General features: G+C 46.1%; 1 protein-coding gene across 2 annotated transcripts; it reads right to left on the bottom strand.

Annotated features, from left to right (window-relative positions):
• Positions 1–599: 599 nt before the first annotated feature.
• Slc7a3l1 (solute carrier family 7 member 3 like 1) lies at positions 600–14,442 on the bottom strand. Of its 2 annotated transcripts, none has more exons than XM_087651729.1 (12): positions 14,233–14,442; positions 9,692–10,093; positions 6,971–7,129; positions 6,050–6,227; positions 4,721–4,833; positions 4,352–4,574; positions 4,048–4,187; positions 3,844–3,946; positions 3,507–3,718; positions 3,194–3,360; positions 1,365–1,473; positions 600–1,205 (listed from the first exon to the last, which is right to left on the bottom strand). In XM_087651729.1, exons 1-12 carry the CDS (start codon positions 14,348–14,350, stop codon positions 1,084–1,086), a joined length of 2,046 nt encoding a protein of 681 aa, XP_087507855.1. In that variant the 5' UTR covers positions 14,351–14,442; the 3' UTR covers positions 600–1,083.
• Between the last annotated feature and the right edge of the window lie 952 nt (positions 14,443–15,394).

The following is a 15,394-nucleotide window of genomic DNA, read 5'->3' as shown; positions in this document are numbered from 1 at the left end:
TGAGCACAGAGACAGGCCAGGGGTGGCACATGTCTTTAGTCCCAGCACTCCAGGGGGAGATCTCTGAGTTCAAGGCCAGCATGGTCTATTGAGCAAGTAACAGGGGTAGTCAGAACTACATTGAGAAATCCTGTATTGAAAAACAGAATAAAAAACAACAAGGAACATGGTCCACTCCTATAATAGCAACACTTGTGGAACTAGTGACAAAAGGATCAAGAGTTCATGGTCGTTCTCAGCTATGATACTGTTTGGGAGTGAGGGAGAGCGGACATAAGGGCCAACAAGATGCCTCAGTGAGTAAAGTGGTTGCCACAAAAGCCTAAAGGCCTGAATTCAATCTGTGAAAGGTGAAAGAGTGAAGAACCTACAAAGTTGTCCTTTGACTTCCACAAACACTGTGGTATATGTTCCCTCTCTCTCTCTCTCTCTCTCTCTCTCTCTCTCTCTCTCTCTCTCTCTCTCTCTCTCCACACACACACACACACACACACACACACACACACACTATAAATAATAAGGAAGTTCAGATGATCTCAAGTTCAAGTCTGATCTGGGCCATACAAGACTAACCCTGCCCAAACAGAAAAAGAAACAGATATATTAATCAGTTTTATTTAGCCATTCTATAATATGTGAATATCTAAATTTTATTGTCAGTTAAATAACTAAGGGGGCTAGGGATATGACTCAGTGGTAGAGTACTTGCCTAGTATATGCAAAATCATGGGTCCAATTTCAACACACACACACACACACAAAGTTAAGAAATTTGCTCACAAATAATAATGCTATAAAAATAAATCCCATCTACAGCCCACAAATATTCAAACTTTCCCTTGACTTAGACACCTACAAGAGATATTCAATCAGGTGAAGCATTTGCCTCAGATGCACAATGCTCTAAGTTCAATTCCCAGTACTGAACACACACATACACACACACACAGAGAGACACAGAGAGAGAGAGAGAGAGAGAGAGAGAGAGAGAGAGAGAGAGAGAGAGAGAGAGAGAGAGAAACTGAGAGACTGAGAGAGAGGAAAGGACACCCATGGAGTCCTAGAAGCATCCAGTTTCTGCAGTTAAGGTAATTCAGCACTAGGAGTATGTTCCTGGGGAGTCTGGGAGCTTGAGGCTGTAGGCTGTTGGTCATTCTTCTCTTCCAAGCTGTGCTGGATCCCATATCCAAAGTAGATAGCAAATCCTAAAAGAGAATAGAGACAGAGAAGTGCAATTGATCAGCTCTTTACCCAGGTACCCACTAGAGAATTCTCCACATGGCCTCAGGGCCTTTCAAAGACAGGCAACTAGAAGACTGTTGTACTCAGCTGTCAAAGGATCTCTTCCCCAGTAAGCTACTCACCAATCACCATCCAGATACCAAAGCGAATCCAGGTCCCAGTAGTCATTTGCATCATCAGGTAGATGTTCACAAAGATACTCAGTACAGGAAGCACAGGCAGGGCTGGAACCTGTGGGCACAGCCTGTAAATCCCTGTGCATACTAGACACCTGAGCTCTTCTCCATGAGTGAAAGACACACCCCCCTCCCTGGGCTCTGCAGTCAGTTCCTGCTTATACTGCAGACTCCATGGGATCTGCCAGAAGGGACATATACTGAGCACTAAAACACTGAGATGGGGCTTATAAGTAAGTGCCTTTGGGGGGAGGGATTTGACACAAAGTTTTTTTTATATAACAATCTTGGCTGTCCTGCAACTCTTTGTACACCAGGCTGGCCTTGAACTCAAGAGATCCTCCTGCTTCTGCCTCCCAAGTGCTAGGATTAAAGGCACATTGAAAGAATGTACCACATACCTAGCAGATGTCTTTCTCCCCCATTTTTAAAATATTTTTATTGGGGTTGGGGATTTAGCTCAGTGGTAGAGCTCTTGCCTAGCAAGCGCAAGGCCCTGGGTTCGGTCCCCAGCTCCGAAAAAAAAGAAAAAAATTTTTATTAAGATTCATGTATTTACTTTATGTATATTAGTATTCTACCTTCAAGTACACCTGCATGTCAGAAGAAGCCACCAGATCCCATTAAAGATGGTTGTGAGACAACATGTGGTTCCCGGGAATTGAACTCAGGACCTCTGAAAGAACAGCCAGTGCTCTTAACCACTGAGCCATGGCTCCGGCACCCAGATGTCTTTTGTTTAGTTGGTTGCTTTTGGTTTTTCCACACAGAGTTTCTCTGAGTAGCCCATGGAACCCATTCTATAGACTAGGCTAGCCTCAAACTCAGAGATCTGCTTGACTCTACCTCTTGAGTGCTTGGATTAAAGGCACGCACCACCACGTCCAGCAGTAGATGTCTTATTTTTTTGGATATAGGGTCTCAAAGAGGTCCCTGAACTTCTGGTTCTCCAGCTCCTACACTTCCCCTGTGCTGGGATTATAAACATGCAGCATATTCTTGGCTTGTGTGGTGCTAGTATCAAACCTAATACTTCATGCATTCTAAACTATTGCTCTATGAACTGACTATATCCTACCTCCCTCTGGCTTCTTTTCAATACTGGGGACTGCTCCCAGGGTTTCATACATATATTTTTTTTTTTTTGGTTCTTTTTTTCGGAGCTGGGGATCGAACCCAGGGCCTTGCGCTTCCTAGGCACTGAGCTAAATCCCCAACCCCGGGTTTCATACATATTAAGCAAGTGTTCTACCACTGAGTTACATCTCCCAGACTTTGGGATTTTTGTTCATTTGCTTAAACTGAGCATAGCCTTAAATGCCTGAGTTCCCCCTGCCTCCCTAGTATTAAAAGTGTAGGTAGGGAGCAACAACATACCTGTATTATCTTTATTTTGAGTCAGAATGTCACTAAACTACTAATCTAGAAGTAGCTGCAGTCCATGCTGGCCTTTAATATGTGATCCTCCTGCCTCAGCCTCCTAAGTATCTGGAAGCTCTGCCCATTGGTGTATTGGGAGGGGGTTGTGAAATAGGTTCTCCTGGCCTGAAATATTATGTGTAGACCAAGCTGGCCTCAGACTTGGGGATTACCTATCCTTGCTTCTGTCTCCTGAGTTCTGGGACTAAAGACAAGGACCACCATGCCCAGCATGTCCACTGGTTTTATCAGTTCCTGCCCCTTCCTTCCATGGTAAAGTAAAACATGCTTAGACCTTAAGTCAGACATGACAACCTCCATAGGGTGGATTATCATAAGAGAAGTCAGTCACCTACCTTAAAGTGGAGAGGAATGGTGCTCTGAGGCTGTCTCCAGATGACAGTGACCACCCCGACAGTAAGAAGAAACAGTGAAACAGCCACAGCTATCAAAACTGGGTTACCAGAGAACAGCTGTGTGGACCACTGGACCAGAATCAGGCACAGGAACACCAGAAGGAGGGCTGCAAGTCAAGTTGGGGAGAAGTCTGTCAGAACACTGGGCTGCATCTCACCAAACCTGTCTGTACCATACCTCCCGCTCTGCTAGTGACATCCACCCCATGCTATCAGCTTCCAAATGCCCAAGGAGTAAAGTCCCAGTGGTCACCAAGCAGGGAAGCACATCCATAGACGATCCGGCCAGATCTCAAAGTTGGGGTGGTGTCCATGGGCATACAGAGTCCCCTTGCAATCCCTGGAGTCCCTTCTGGAGACATAGGCTCCATGCATGAAGAAAGTTCAAGCCCAGGCTCCAGCTCAACAGCCATACTGTCAGATTTCTCCTTCTTACAAGAGCTTAAGTTCTGGTCTGGCTGGTACCTGAATGAGTAAGGTAACATGGGAACATTACCAGCTGCCCCCATGCACACAAGTGACAGCCAGGATAAACATCTAGCTGACTTCATGGCCCCATACCACCCACCCAAGGCGTGATGGAGTCTCACCTGAGGACAAGAACAGAGAAGGCCACCAAAGAATAGGCGAGCAAAGTCCCTATGGATGAGAGGTCCACCAGATCACTGAGCTCAACAAGGAAAGCCATGAATGCTAAAGTGATTAAGAATAAAAGGTAGGTGTAAAACATGGCGAGGCATTAGTTAGTGAACATAGCCAAGCTGATGAAGTTGGTAAGGCTGTGGTTGTCTTACCTGCAATGACTCCACAAAGGACCGTGGCTAGGACCGGGGTGTGTGTTCGAGGATGAACCTGGGCAAGTTTCCGGAACAGGAGCCCATCCTCTGCCATGGAATACACCACCCGAGGCACTGGGAAAATGGAACCTATGAGGCTGGTAGAGAAGAGGAACACAAGTAAGAGACTCCGGAGAGTGTCAAGGAGCAGGCCCTGCTCCTATAGCCATGTAAAACATTTCTCCTCCCTCTCTTCTCTCTATTTCAAAGGCTGGGACAGTTGACAATCTAGCAGCAAATGAGAAAAACCTTTGATACCAACCTGGATGAAAGGGCACATAAGGTTCCCACAGCTACTGCATAGCGAGCAGGGCCCCATCCAACATGGATAAATGCCTGGGGCAAGGGGCTGTTGATGTTAATCTGGTAGTAGGGCATCATGAGGGTGAGTGCGGATGAAACACCAAAATACATCAGAAAGCAAATGAAGAGTGAGATCACGATGCCCAATGGGATGGAACGCTGGGGACAGCGGGCCTCTTCCCCTGCAGGGATGGAAGGGACCTTGATTCAGAAGCACTTACAGGCCACCACACACACCCTCTCCCCTCCTATGCTCCCCAAAGCAGGCTAACCCTCCACCAGCCCTACATGTATATACTTTTGATAGGACAGAGGGACTACTACTCACCTGTACTCGCAATACAGTCAAACCCAATGAAGGCGAAGAAACATGTGGCTGTACCACGGAGAATCCCCGTCAAGCCAAAAGGCATGAACCCTCCAGAGCCCAGTGGTCCCAAGCTGTGGCAAGAGAAAGAAGGAGGAAATCATTGCAGGAACACAGGGCATAACAGGGTATGCCTATAATCCCAGCACGCAGGAACTCAAGGCTGAAGGTTCACAGCCAACTGTATCTATAGACCTCATAGGTAGTCTGGGCTACATAGCAAGACCTTGTGTCAAAACACAAAAATAGTGAAGATGCAGGACGAGGGATGCTAGGACATAGCTCAGTTGGTTGAGTACTTGCTTAGCATACATACTATGGGTTTGATCCCAACATGTGTGTGCACTTGGGAAATAGAAGCAAGAGAATCAGAAGTCTGTGGTATCATTCACTACTTAGTAAGTTAGATTCCAGGCTGAGATCCATAATACCCTTCTTCAAAAACAACCATAAAGGAGACTAGACAGATGACTCAGCACCGGCTGCTCTTCTAGAGGACCTCAGTTCAATGTCTAGAACCCATATGGTAATTCACAAACACGTTTAACTCCAATTACAGAGGATCCAATGCCCTTCTCTGGCCTCCACATGCACCAGGCACGCACATGGTACATATACATATAACCAGTCAAAATCACTCATACACAAATAAATATTAAGGACTAACAGGCATGGGGCTGGAGAGATGGCTCAGCAGTTAAGAGCACAGACTGATCATCCAGAGGTCCTGAGTTCAATTCCCAACAACCACATGGTAGCTCACAGTCATCTGTAATGCGATCCAATACCCTCTGCTGGTGTCTGAAGACAGCAACAGTGTACTCACATACATGAAATAAATATAAATCTTTAAAAACAAACAAACATTATGCCAGACATAATGGCTCACACCTTTTAATCTCAGTTCTTGAGAGGCAGAGGGTGGTGGATCTCTGAGTTCAAGGCCAGCCTGCTCTACACAGAGAGAGATCCAGGACATTTAGAGCTATACAGTAAGACCTTGTCTTGAAAAAACAAAAAAGCTGATGGGGATGGGGCAGTGCACAAGCCTTTAATGAAACCCTGTCTCCAAAAAACAAAAGGAAAAAGAAAAAAAACAAAGAAAGAAAAGGAAAAAAAAAAGAAAAGAAAACATCTCAAAATTTAAAAAAATTAAAAGAAAACTATTGAAGGGGTATACACAACTTCCATAGTATCCCTCTGTTGGCACACAGCTTTGGGCTGCTACATGCATCACATGGGCCCACTAGCCAGACCCCTACTTTCCGCCCCTTCCTGCCCTGAGCTGACCTGTCAGTGCTGTTGGTCTCTGACAAAGCCAGTTTGTAGTCATCCTCTGTGAGCTGCCAGTTGTGTAGCTTGCCGTTAATGAAGCCAGAGAGGGAGACAAAACACAGCACCAAAAGATTCACTCCTGTGAAAACCCTAGTGACCATGGCTGACTCTCGTGCTCCCAGGGCCAGGATTCCTGCAGGAAAAGGAATGGAAAGAAAACAGTAAGAACCCTAACATGGTTGTGGTGGCACATACCTGGACACACACCTGGACACAAGGGTTTAACCAACCCAGATACACAAGAAGGGAGATTGTGGACCAAAGTCAAAATCTCAAGCTGGAGAGATGGTTCATTGATTAAAAGCACTGGCTGCTCTTGCAGTGGACCTGGATTCAGTTCCCAGAACCCATATGGTAGCTTTGATACCAGGCAGATACTTGGCACACATACATACATACACACAGGCAAAACACATACACATAAAGTAAGATCTAATTTATTTTCTTTTTAAATGTGGTCTTCATACAGAAGAAAACTTGCAAGATGACTTATCAAGTAAAAGAGGCTTACCAAGAAGCCTGGGGATCTGAGTTCTGTCTCCAGGCCCTTACATGGTAGAGAGGAACAACTCCGACAATTTGCCCTGTGACATCCACATGCATGTAACCCACACACATTCACATACAATCATCAATCAATCAATCAATCAATGTAATTGAGTGGATCTCAGCAGAAGGTTGGAGGGTACCACAGACACCGGGCTTGTAACAGTGGGGAAGAGGGTACCTCCAACATTCTGTGGTTGAAAGCTAGACATATTGTTACTCAGTATTTTACTACAGACCCACAGCCCCTGGTATGGGAAAACACCCTGCCCTCCTCCTGTGCCTTGGATTTCACATCTTCACTCATCACCCCGCTCCAGCCTGACTCACCAGTGAGGACTATCACCAGACCAAGTGCAAAAAAGTCTGGATACTTGGCCAGAAAGCTGGGCACTTGGATAGGGAAAGTCGTCTGCAGGGCTTGGGAGATATGGTTCCCTATGAGGCCATCAAAAGCTGCACTCCAGGCCCGAGCCACACTGGCTGCTCCTGTAAGAGGAAGGGAAGCCTTCATTCACAAGCAGAAAGTGAACCCTTAGAATACAGACAGGAAGAGAGAGAAGCATATCTAATCTCAATCTCTGCCATGAGGAGCAAGAGTAAAAATCATACACAAGATCTATAATCTCTCCATTCCAGGTCATCCAGAGACTGCCCCACCCAGGGATTCATCCCATTTGCAGACACCAACCCCTAACACTACTGCCAATGCCAAGAAGTACTTGCTGACAGAAGCCTGGTATGGCTGTTCTTTGAGAGGCTCTACCAGCAACTGACCAGTACAGATGCAGATACTCACAGCCAACCAGCGGACTGAGACCAGGGACCCCTGAGCTAAGGGAAGGACTGAAGGAGCTGAAGGGGATTGCAACCCCATAGGGAAAACAATATCAACTAACTGGACCACCCAGAGCTCCCAGGAACTAAAACAACAACCAAAGAGTATATAGGGAGGGATCCATGGCTCCAGATACATATGTAGCAGAGGATGGCCTTATCTGACATCAGTGGGAGGAGAGGCCTTTGGTCCTGTGAAAGCTTGATGTCCCAAAGTAGGTGGCTGTTAGAGCAGTGAGGCAGGAATGGGTCAGTGGGTAGAGGAGCACCCTCATAGAGGCAAAGAGAAGAGGGAAGAGAGAGATGGGATAGTGGGGGAAGGATGTGGAGAGGTAACAGGGAAGGGGGATATCATTTGATATGTAAACAAATAAAATGATTAATTAACAGTTAGATAGATAGATAGATAGATAGATAGATAGATAGATAGATAGATAGATAATCTCACAAGTTTCCTGGGATAGGCATTTAGCCCTGTGGCAGAGTACTTGCCTCCCATACTCAAGGCCCTGGGTTTGAGCCCAGGCACTACAAGAACAAACAAAATAGTGGTCTAGGAATTTTCAAAAATGTAGCAGGTAAACAAACACTCCAAATGATGAACAGTCTGTAAAACTAATCTCATTGAAATAAACAAGGAATTCCTAGACATCCTGCAGGCCTTTAATCCCAACTCTCAGGAGGAACAAACGGGGGAGTCTATACCATGAGTTCTGGTACAGCCAGGGCTACTTGAGACCCTGTATCCTTCGAAATGAAGCAAGGAGTCCTGTGATCCCATTTTTAGGAGGTAAAAGCAGGAGAATTGGGAGTTCAGGTCATCCTCAGTTAACATACAAATTTCAAGGCCAACCTGGTCTACTTATATAACACCCTGACCCAAAGAGAGAGAGAGAGAGAGAGAGAGAGAGAGAGAGAGAAGAAGAAGAAGAAGAAGAAGAAGAGGAGGAGGAGGAGGAGGAGGAGGAGGAGGAGGAGGAGGAGGAAGAAGAAGAAGAAGAAGAAGAAGAAGAAGAAGAAGAAGAAGAAGAAGAAGAAGAAGAAGAAGAAGAAGAAGAAGAAGAAGAAGAAGAGGGGTTGGGAATTTAGCTCAGTGGTAGAGCGCTTGCCTAGGAAGCGCAAGGCCCTGGGTTCCGTCCCCAGCTCCGAAAAAAAGAAAAAAAGAAGAAGGAGGAGGAGGAGGAGGAGGAGGAGGAGGAGGAGGAGGAGGAGGAGGAGAGGAAGGAAGGGAGGAAGGAAGGGAGGGAGGGAGGGAGGGAGGGAGAGAGAGAGAGAGAGAGAGAGAGAGAGAGAGAGAGAGAGAGAGAGAAAGAGAGAAAGAAAGAAAGAAAGAAAGAAAGAAAGAAAGAAAGAAAGAAAGAAAGAAAGAAAGAGCGAGGCAGGCATGGAAGTGCACACCTTTGATGCCAGCATTCAGAAATAGAGACAGGGAACTCTGAGCTCAAAATCAGTTTGATCTACGTAGTGAGTTGCAGGCTAACCCGAGCTATATAGTGAGACTCTGTCTCAAAGCAGAAGCCAGGAGGGTCTGGAGAGATGGCCGAGAGGTTATAAAAGCACACTGCTCTTTCGAGAGGCCTGAGATTAGTTTCCAGTGCACATGTCATGTACCTTGTAATTCCTGCTTCTGACCTTTGCAGACACCTTCACTTGAATGTACAAACCTACACACATAATTAAAAATAAAACAAGCCTTTAAAACTGAAATGGAAAGAAGGTTTGGGGGACCAGGCCAGACCAGATGGCACATGCCTTGTAATCCCAGCACTTGAGAAGTAGTAAGCCTGTATATCTGAGATTTGAGGCCGTTTTCTGCTATATGGCAAATTCCAGGGCAGCCTGGGCTACATAAGACCCTTGTATTCATAAAAAAAAAAAAAATGAAACCAGAAGTTCTATAAGGCATGGTGGGTCACACCTATAAGGCATGGTGGGTCACACCTATAAGCCTAGTGATGGGGAGGCAAAGCTGGGAGTATCTCCACAAAGTTGAAGCCTCAAACAAAAAGAAATAAGTCCATTCACTACAAATCTCACTTCTTTTAGGTTTAATCCTTTAAGGAAGCAGCAAAAAGGGAGAAGGGCATCTGGGGTTCCCACTACCCAAGCCCCCAAACCAAGTGGCAGTGCTCACAAATAAGGGTAAAACCTGCTTTGCCTACTCCACCCCATGGTCATCATGCCCATACCCATTCTAAGTCCCCATCTCCTCACCAATGACATAGTTGAGTATGAGGTTCCAGCCAGTGATGAAAGCCAGCAGCTGGCCCACTGTAACATAGCTGTAGAGATAAGCGGAACCTGAACACGGTACCCTGGCTCCAAACTCCGCATAACAGAGTCCAGACATCACTGAAGACAGGGCAGCAATTAAGAAGCAGATGATGATGGACGGCCCAGCTTTCTCTCTGGCCACCTCTCCGGCCAGGACATACACGCCTGCTCCCAGGGTACTGCCCACACCCAAGGACACAAGGTCCAAAGTGGTCAGACATCGAGACAAGGAAGACTCAGACTGTTCACTTGCCGCCAGGGGCCGCCGGCGAACCAACTTCTGGCCAAACTGATGGAGGTTCTGCCATAACATCTTCAGAGCCTGGTGGAGGGATCCGAACTCTTCCGGAAAACAAGATAAGAAATCATGAAGGATCACCTGATAGGGTGTGATGGTTTGTGCCTTTAACTCAAGCACTCGGGTGTTGTTTTTAGCAAAATCTCAAATGTTGCATTTTATCAATGAAGACTCCGGAACCCGACGATGGGGTGAAAGCCTGCTCGCTCAGAGAAGCAGAGAAAGCACCCAGCTAACCTTCCTTCTCAGACGATGTCTCAGAAAGAATCCCCTCCCTCAAGTCCGTCTCCAAAAAACCTCCTTCAAACTCAATGTCCCTCCCTTCTACTTCCGGTATGTCTCTATGCGTCCTTCTGTCTACCTCTTTCGCTCTATGGGGTTTTTTGTTTGTTTGTTTGTTTGTTTGTTTGTTTGTTTGTTTTTCTTAAAAATCCTCTGCTCACTTCCTGTCAAATGATTGCTTGCTCTGCCCCTTGGCCTATGGTTGAGTCTAATCCAGTTTAAAATGTTCAAGCAGAAAACTCTTGGACTAAAGGTGTGTGCTAAGACTGAGCCAACAACTAAAAACATGTTTTCCAGTAAATAACATAACTTCGGGGTTCACAGTCCTGCAACATGCCAACCCCTCCGCAATCATTATGGTTCTAATTGGGTAGTCTCCCATGCAATTTCTTTCTATGAAACTTCTATTCCCAGTACAGAAAGACAGGAAAGAACGGCTCCAAACACACACAGGCCCTACCTCTCTGTCCATGCAAAGTAGATGCTCAAGGTTTTTTCCTGCTGTATTTACAGCCCAAATCGTTTCTCTGACCCCCAGAATGCTTTAAGTAACCCTACGTCCGAGTCAGGGTTATTATTGCTGGGATGAAACACCAAGGGTTTATTTGGCCTTTGCCGCACTGTTCACATCTTTGACAGAAATTCAAATAGAGTAGGAAGCTGGAGGCAGGGGCTGATGCAGAAGTCATGGAGGGATGTTGTTTAGAGCCTTGCTCCTCGTGCTTACTCGGCCTGCTTTTTTATAGAACCCTGGATAACCATCCCACAGTGGCACTGGGCCCTCCCCTCACATCCCAGGTACTCTTCTCCCTCTCAGGCGCATTGCACAGGGGGCTGGACTGGAGGGAAGGAAGCTTAGCAGGGCACGGGAGGGTACAGACAGGATCTTGGTCCGTACAAGAACAGCATCGTTCATTTATTGGGAGGAAAGGGAGGTACTTATGCTCCTGGGGAGCTGGCCAGGGTCCCGGACAAGGTTTGTGTTGTCACGTACCATTAGCCCAGGAGAGATGATGTAAGATACTTCATTTGCATAAGGAGAAATTCCAAGTGCTGCGGGATGCGACCTTATAAGGGGAAAGGAAGTGTAACCTGGCTACCGGCTATGTGACCTCCTGTGGTGGAGAGCACAAGGCTATGTGAACAGGGAAGCACAGGCCCCGGGGGTAGGGAAAATCGTACTCTTGCTGACCTCAAGACAGAAATTTTGGGGTTTTGGACTGAGAGTCCTGACTTGGAACTTCCCACCGGGCCTTAGGAAAGGTCCCTGAGGCCCCGCTCCCTGCCCAGCCAATTATCCCGCCACCTGGAGACGGGCAGGTTCTTGAGTCCTCGGGCCCTACCCAACCAATTATCCAGCCCCCTGGAGATAGGGCAGGTGCTTGAGTCCCCGGGTTCTACCCAGCCAATTATCCAGCCCCCTGGAGATAGGGCAGGTGCTTGAGTCCCCGGGTTCTACCCAGCCAATTATCCAGCCCCCTGGAGATAGGGCAGGTTCTTGAGTCCCCGGGCCCTACCCAACCAATTATCCAGCCCCCTGGAGATAGGGCAGGTTCTTGAGTGCCCCCCCCCAACCAATTAATGTAAAAAGGTCACCAGAACCACCAATCATTATGTGCCTAGTTGCTGTTGCTACGATCTGCCCTCAAAAATTGTATAAAAGGCTTATGAGAACGAAGGAGTTGCCTCCCCTCTGGGTGCAGGACAACCCCAGTGCACTGGAACAATAATCTTGTTTTTGCATAAACTCGGTTCTCAAGTCTCATTTGGGGGTCTCCTGGTAGCTAAGGCTCACTCTGAGGTTTATAAGACATGTCTCTACCCGACCCGTGCTCCAGGCCTGCTCCTCCTGGTCTCATGGCTCCCTAGCCCGACACTATCCCCATCAACCACTAATTAAGAAAATGCTCTACAGGTTTGCCTACAGCCTGATTTTATGGAGACATTTTATTAACTAAGGTTCCCTCCTCTCAGATGACTTTAGCTTGTATCAAGTTGACATAAACCTGTTCAGCACATCCTACCACCCCAGAATGGCAGACAACAGCTAGAGGCTTGGGAATCAAATCCAGTTCTGACATGGTCTATCTGGAGTTAGCACTGAACCCATAAGCTGAGGGCTCCAGCCCCAAAACTGGCCCAGTTTTCACTTACCTTCAACCCCAACTCTTAGGAATTTTGACCTATCAGCTACAAATTGGGATCCCCACGAGCCCACTCCCCAAATCTTATCAATGAGATAAAGTGTCTTATAGAGCTCAAAGAAACACTATCCTTACATAAATTATTTCAGAGTTTGTTTTGATTTTTTTGGCGGGGGGGGGGGGGGGGCGGGGGGAGGAGAGTGGATTTTGTTTTTTTGATTTTTGAGACAAGACCTCACTGTGTAGCTCTGTCTTTCCTGGAGCTCACCCTGTGGAGCAGGTTAGCCTCCAACTGAGATCCTCCTGCCTCTGCCTCTGCCTCTGCCTCTGCCTCCCAAGTGCTGGGATTAAAGTTGTGTATTTCACGTTATTTTATTTATGAGACAGAATCTCATGTTGCTCAGATTGGGTTCCAACCCACTAGGTTAAAATGACTTAACCATGTGCCCCTCCCAAATGTTAGGAATATGTGTAGGTGTACACAGCCTCAGTGGATTTAAGTAGTGCTAGAGATCAAACCCAGGGTTTCCACAGCAACCAACTGAGCTAAATTGTTATAAAGGACATTTTGAGTCTGGCATTGTGGCTCAGGCCTCAAATCCCAGAACTCAGGAGATTGGCATTAATGGTTGCCAGGAGTCTGAGGTCACCCTGGGCTGAAGACTGAGACCCTGTTTTGAGAAAAGTAAATAAATTAAAACAAATAAAAGTCATTTAGACAAATATCATGTTTCCGGCCTATATTCCCTGCATTCAAGAGGCTGAGGCAGAAAAAACAAACAAACAAACAAACAAATGATCCCAACCTGGGCTATGAAATGAGTTTCCTACCCTCCTGGTGTGCATACACTCAGTAAAAACCAAAAGAAATCAAAATAAGTAAGTAAATGGACTCCATTTTTTAAAGGATACCAAAAAAAGCAAATAAAGAACAGAATCAAGTCTGGGAGGGTCCCGAGCTCAGGGCCAAATTTGGGGCTGCCATTCTCCCCAGCACCTGAATTTGTCAGTTTGCCTCCTGCCTGGTTCCAAGACTCTGCTTCCAAAGCCCTTTTAACTTGCCCTCGGGGAGTAATGCTAACAGCTTGCGAGGGTAACCAGAAAGGCTTGTCTGTTTGGATTCCTAGGCCTCTCACTCTCGTGCAACATTCCTTCCTTCCAAATTTGGAGCAGGACTTCTGTGACTCATCTTGAGAAAGAGAATTTCTTAATATCTCTAGATATGGCCCAGGGGATAAAGTAGAGGCAGAAACTGACAATAAAAGCCAAAAAAAGAAAAAAAGAAAAAAAAAAAAAAACCAACCATGACAACAAAACCAAAGGGAATAGTGGTGCACACCAGGAAGATTGCTACAACTCGTAGGCCAAGCTGAACTTACACAGTGAGTTCTAAGACAGCAAGGCAGCATGATCTATACGGAGAGTTCCAGGCCAGCCAGAGCTACATAGTAAGACCCTGTTTCAAAACAAAATAAAACAAACAAACAAACAACAACAACAAAAACTCACCATCTTGGGCCTGTAGGATGGATCAATAGCAAAGGCAATTGCTACCAAGACTGACAACATGAGTTTGAAACTCAGCCCTGCAGGTTGTACACCATGTACATCATGTGCCTATGTATATACAAATTCATACACATAAAAGTTTTTTTCTTTATCATACAATCCCTAAACTCCTTGTCACACACATTTCTAAACCTTTCCATCTACAACAAAGAGATGTGAAACACTCTTCCAAGAAATTCTTCACTGACTTACCGGAGACACTGGATGAAAACCTGGAGTGCTGGATGGGTTCCCAAGGCTGAGCTCCAGATCTGTGCTGGGCAGAAGTTGAAAATTCTTTAAGGCAGTAGGCAGGAGCCACGGCATTCAAGTAGCAACTGAAAAAGTGCCTGGCAGGTAGGGTGGGGACAAACAAGGAAAGACAGCTCATCTGTCCTAAAGCAATCAAAACCTTTTAACCTTTCCCCTAGTTCTGGAGAAGACTCTCTCTCTCTCTCTCTCTCTCTCTCTCTCTCTCTCTCTCTCTCTCTCTCTCTCTCAGGGTCTCCCTTTGTATAGACCAGGCTGGCTTCAAACTCATAGCAGTCCACCTCCCAAGCACTGGAATTAAAGGAATGCACTACCACACCAGGCTAGATAATGTCTCAAAAATAAACAGGGCTAGAGAGCCGAGTGCTCGAGCGCATTCCTTTGGTCCAGCGCTTGGAAGGCAGAGGCAGAGAGATCTCTGTGAGTTTGAGACTAGCTTGGTCTACATATCAAGTTCTAAGACAGCCAGGGTTACATAGTGAGACCCTGTTTGGAGAGTACAAAACCAAAAAAAATAAAAAAATAAAAAAAAAACCCTAAGATGTAATAATAACAAATAAATGGGACTGGAAAGATGGCTCAGTGGTAAGTCCTTCATGTGGACAGTTTGAGTTCAATTCCCAGCGCTCACATGAGGCAGCTCAAAGCAACCTGGAACTATGGGTTGGATCTGACACTGTAACCTCCCCAAATAAAAAAGAAAAAAATCTATATTTAAAGTTACATAAGGCTGGCAAGATAGCTCAGCAGGTAAAGGTGCCAAGTTTGAAGACCTAAATTTTGGTTTGGTTTGATTGTTTTGTTTTGTTTTGTTTTGTTTTGTTTCTCTGTAGCTCTGATTGTCCTGAAACCTGTCCTGTAGACCAGGCCAGCCTTGAACTCAGAGAGCTGCTTGTCTCTACCTCCAGGTTTATAGAATTAAAGGTATGTGCCGTCACATCCTGTCAGCCACCCTGAATTAAAGAGTCTGGATCTTCAAAGTCCCCCCAGTTTGGGCTTTAGCTTTCGATTTTGTTGTTGTTGTTGTTTGATGGGGTTTGTTTGTTATCCCACAGCATGGGTGGGGAAGTTAAAATCTGCAGGAATCTGTTCTCTCTTTCC

The sequence above is a fragment of the Rattus norvegicus genome, chromosome 1 (genome assembly GCF_021556685.1).
Source record: "Rattus norvegicus strain SHRSP/BbbUtx chromosome 1, alternate assembly SHRSP_T2T, whole genome shotgun sequence".
Taxonomy (NCBI): Eukaryota; Metazoa; Chordata; class Mammalia; order Rodentia; family Muridae; genus Rattus; species Rattus norvegicus.
This window is presented reverse-complemented; position numbering and strand designations above follow the sequence as displayed.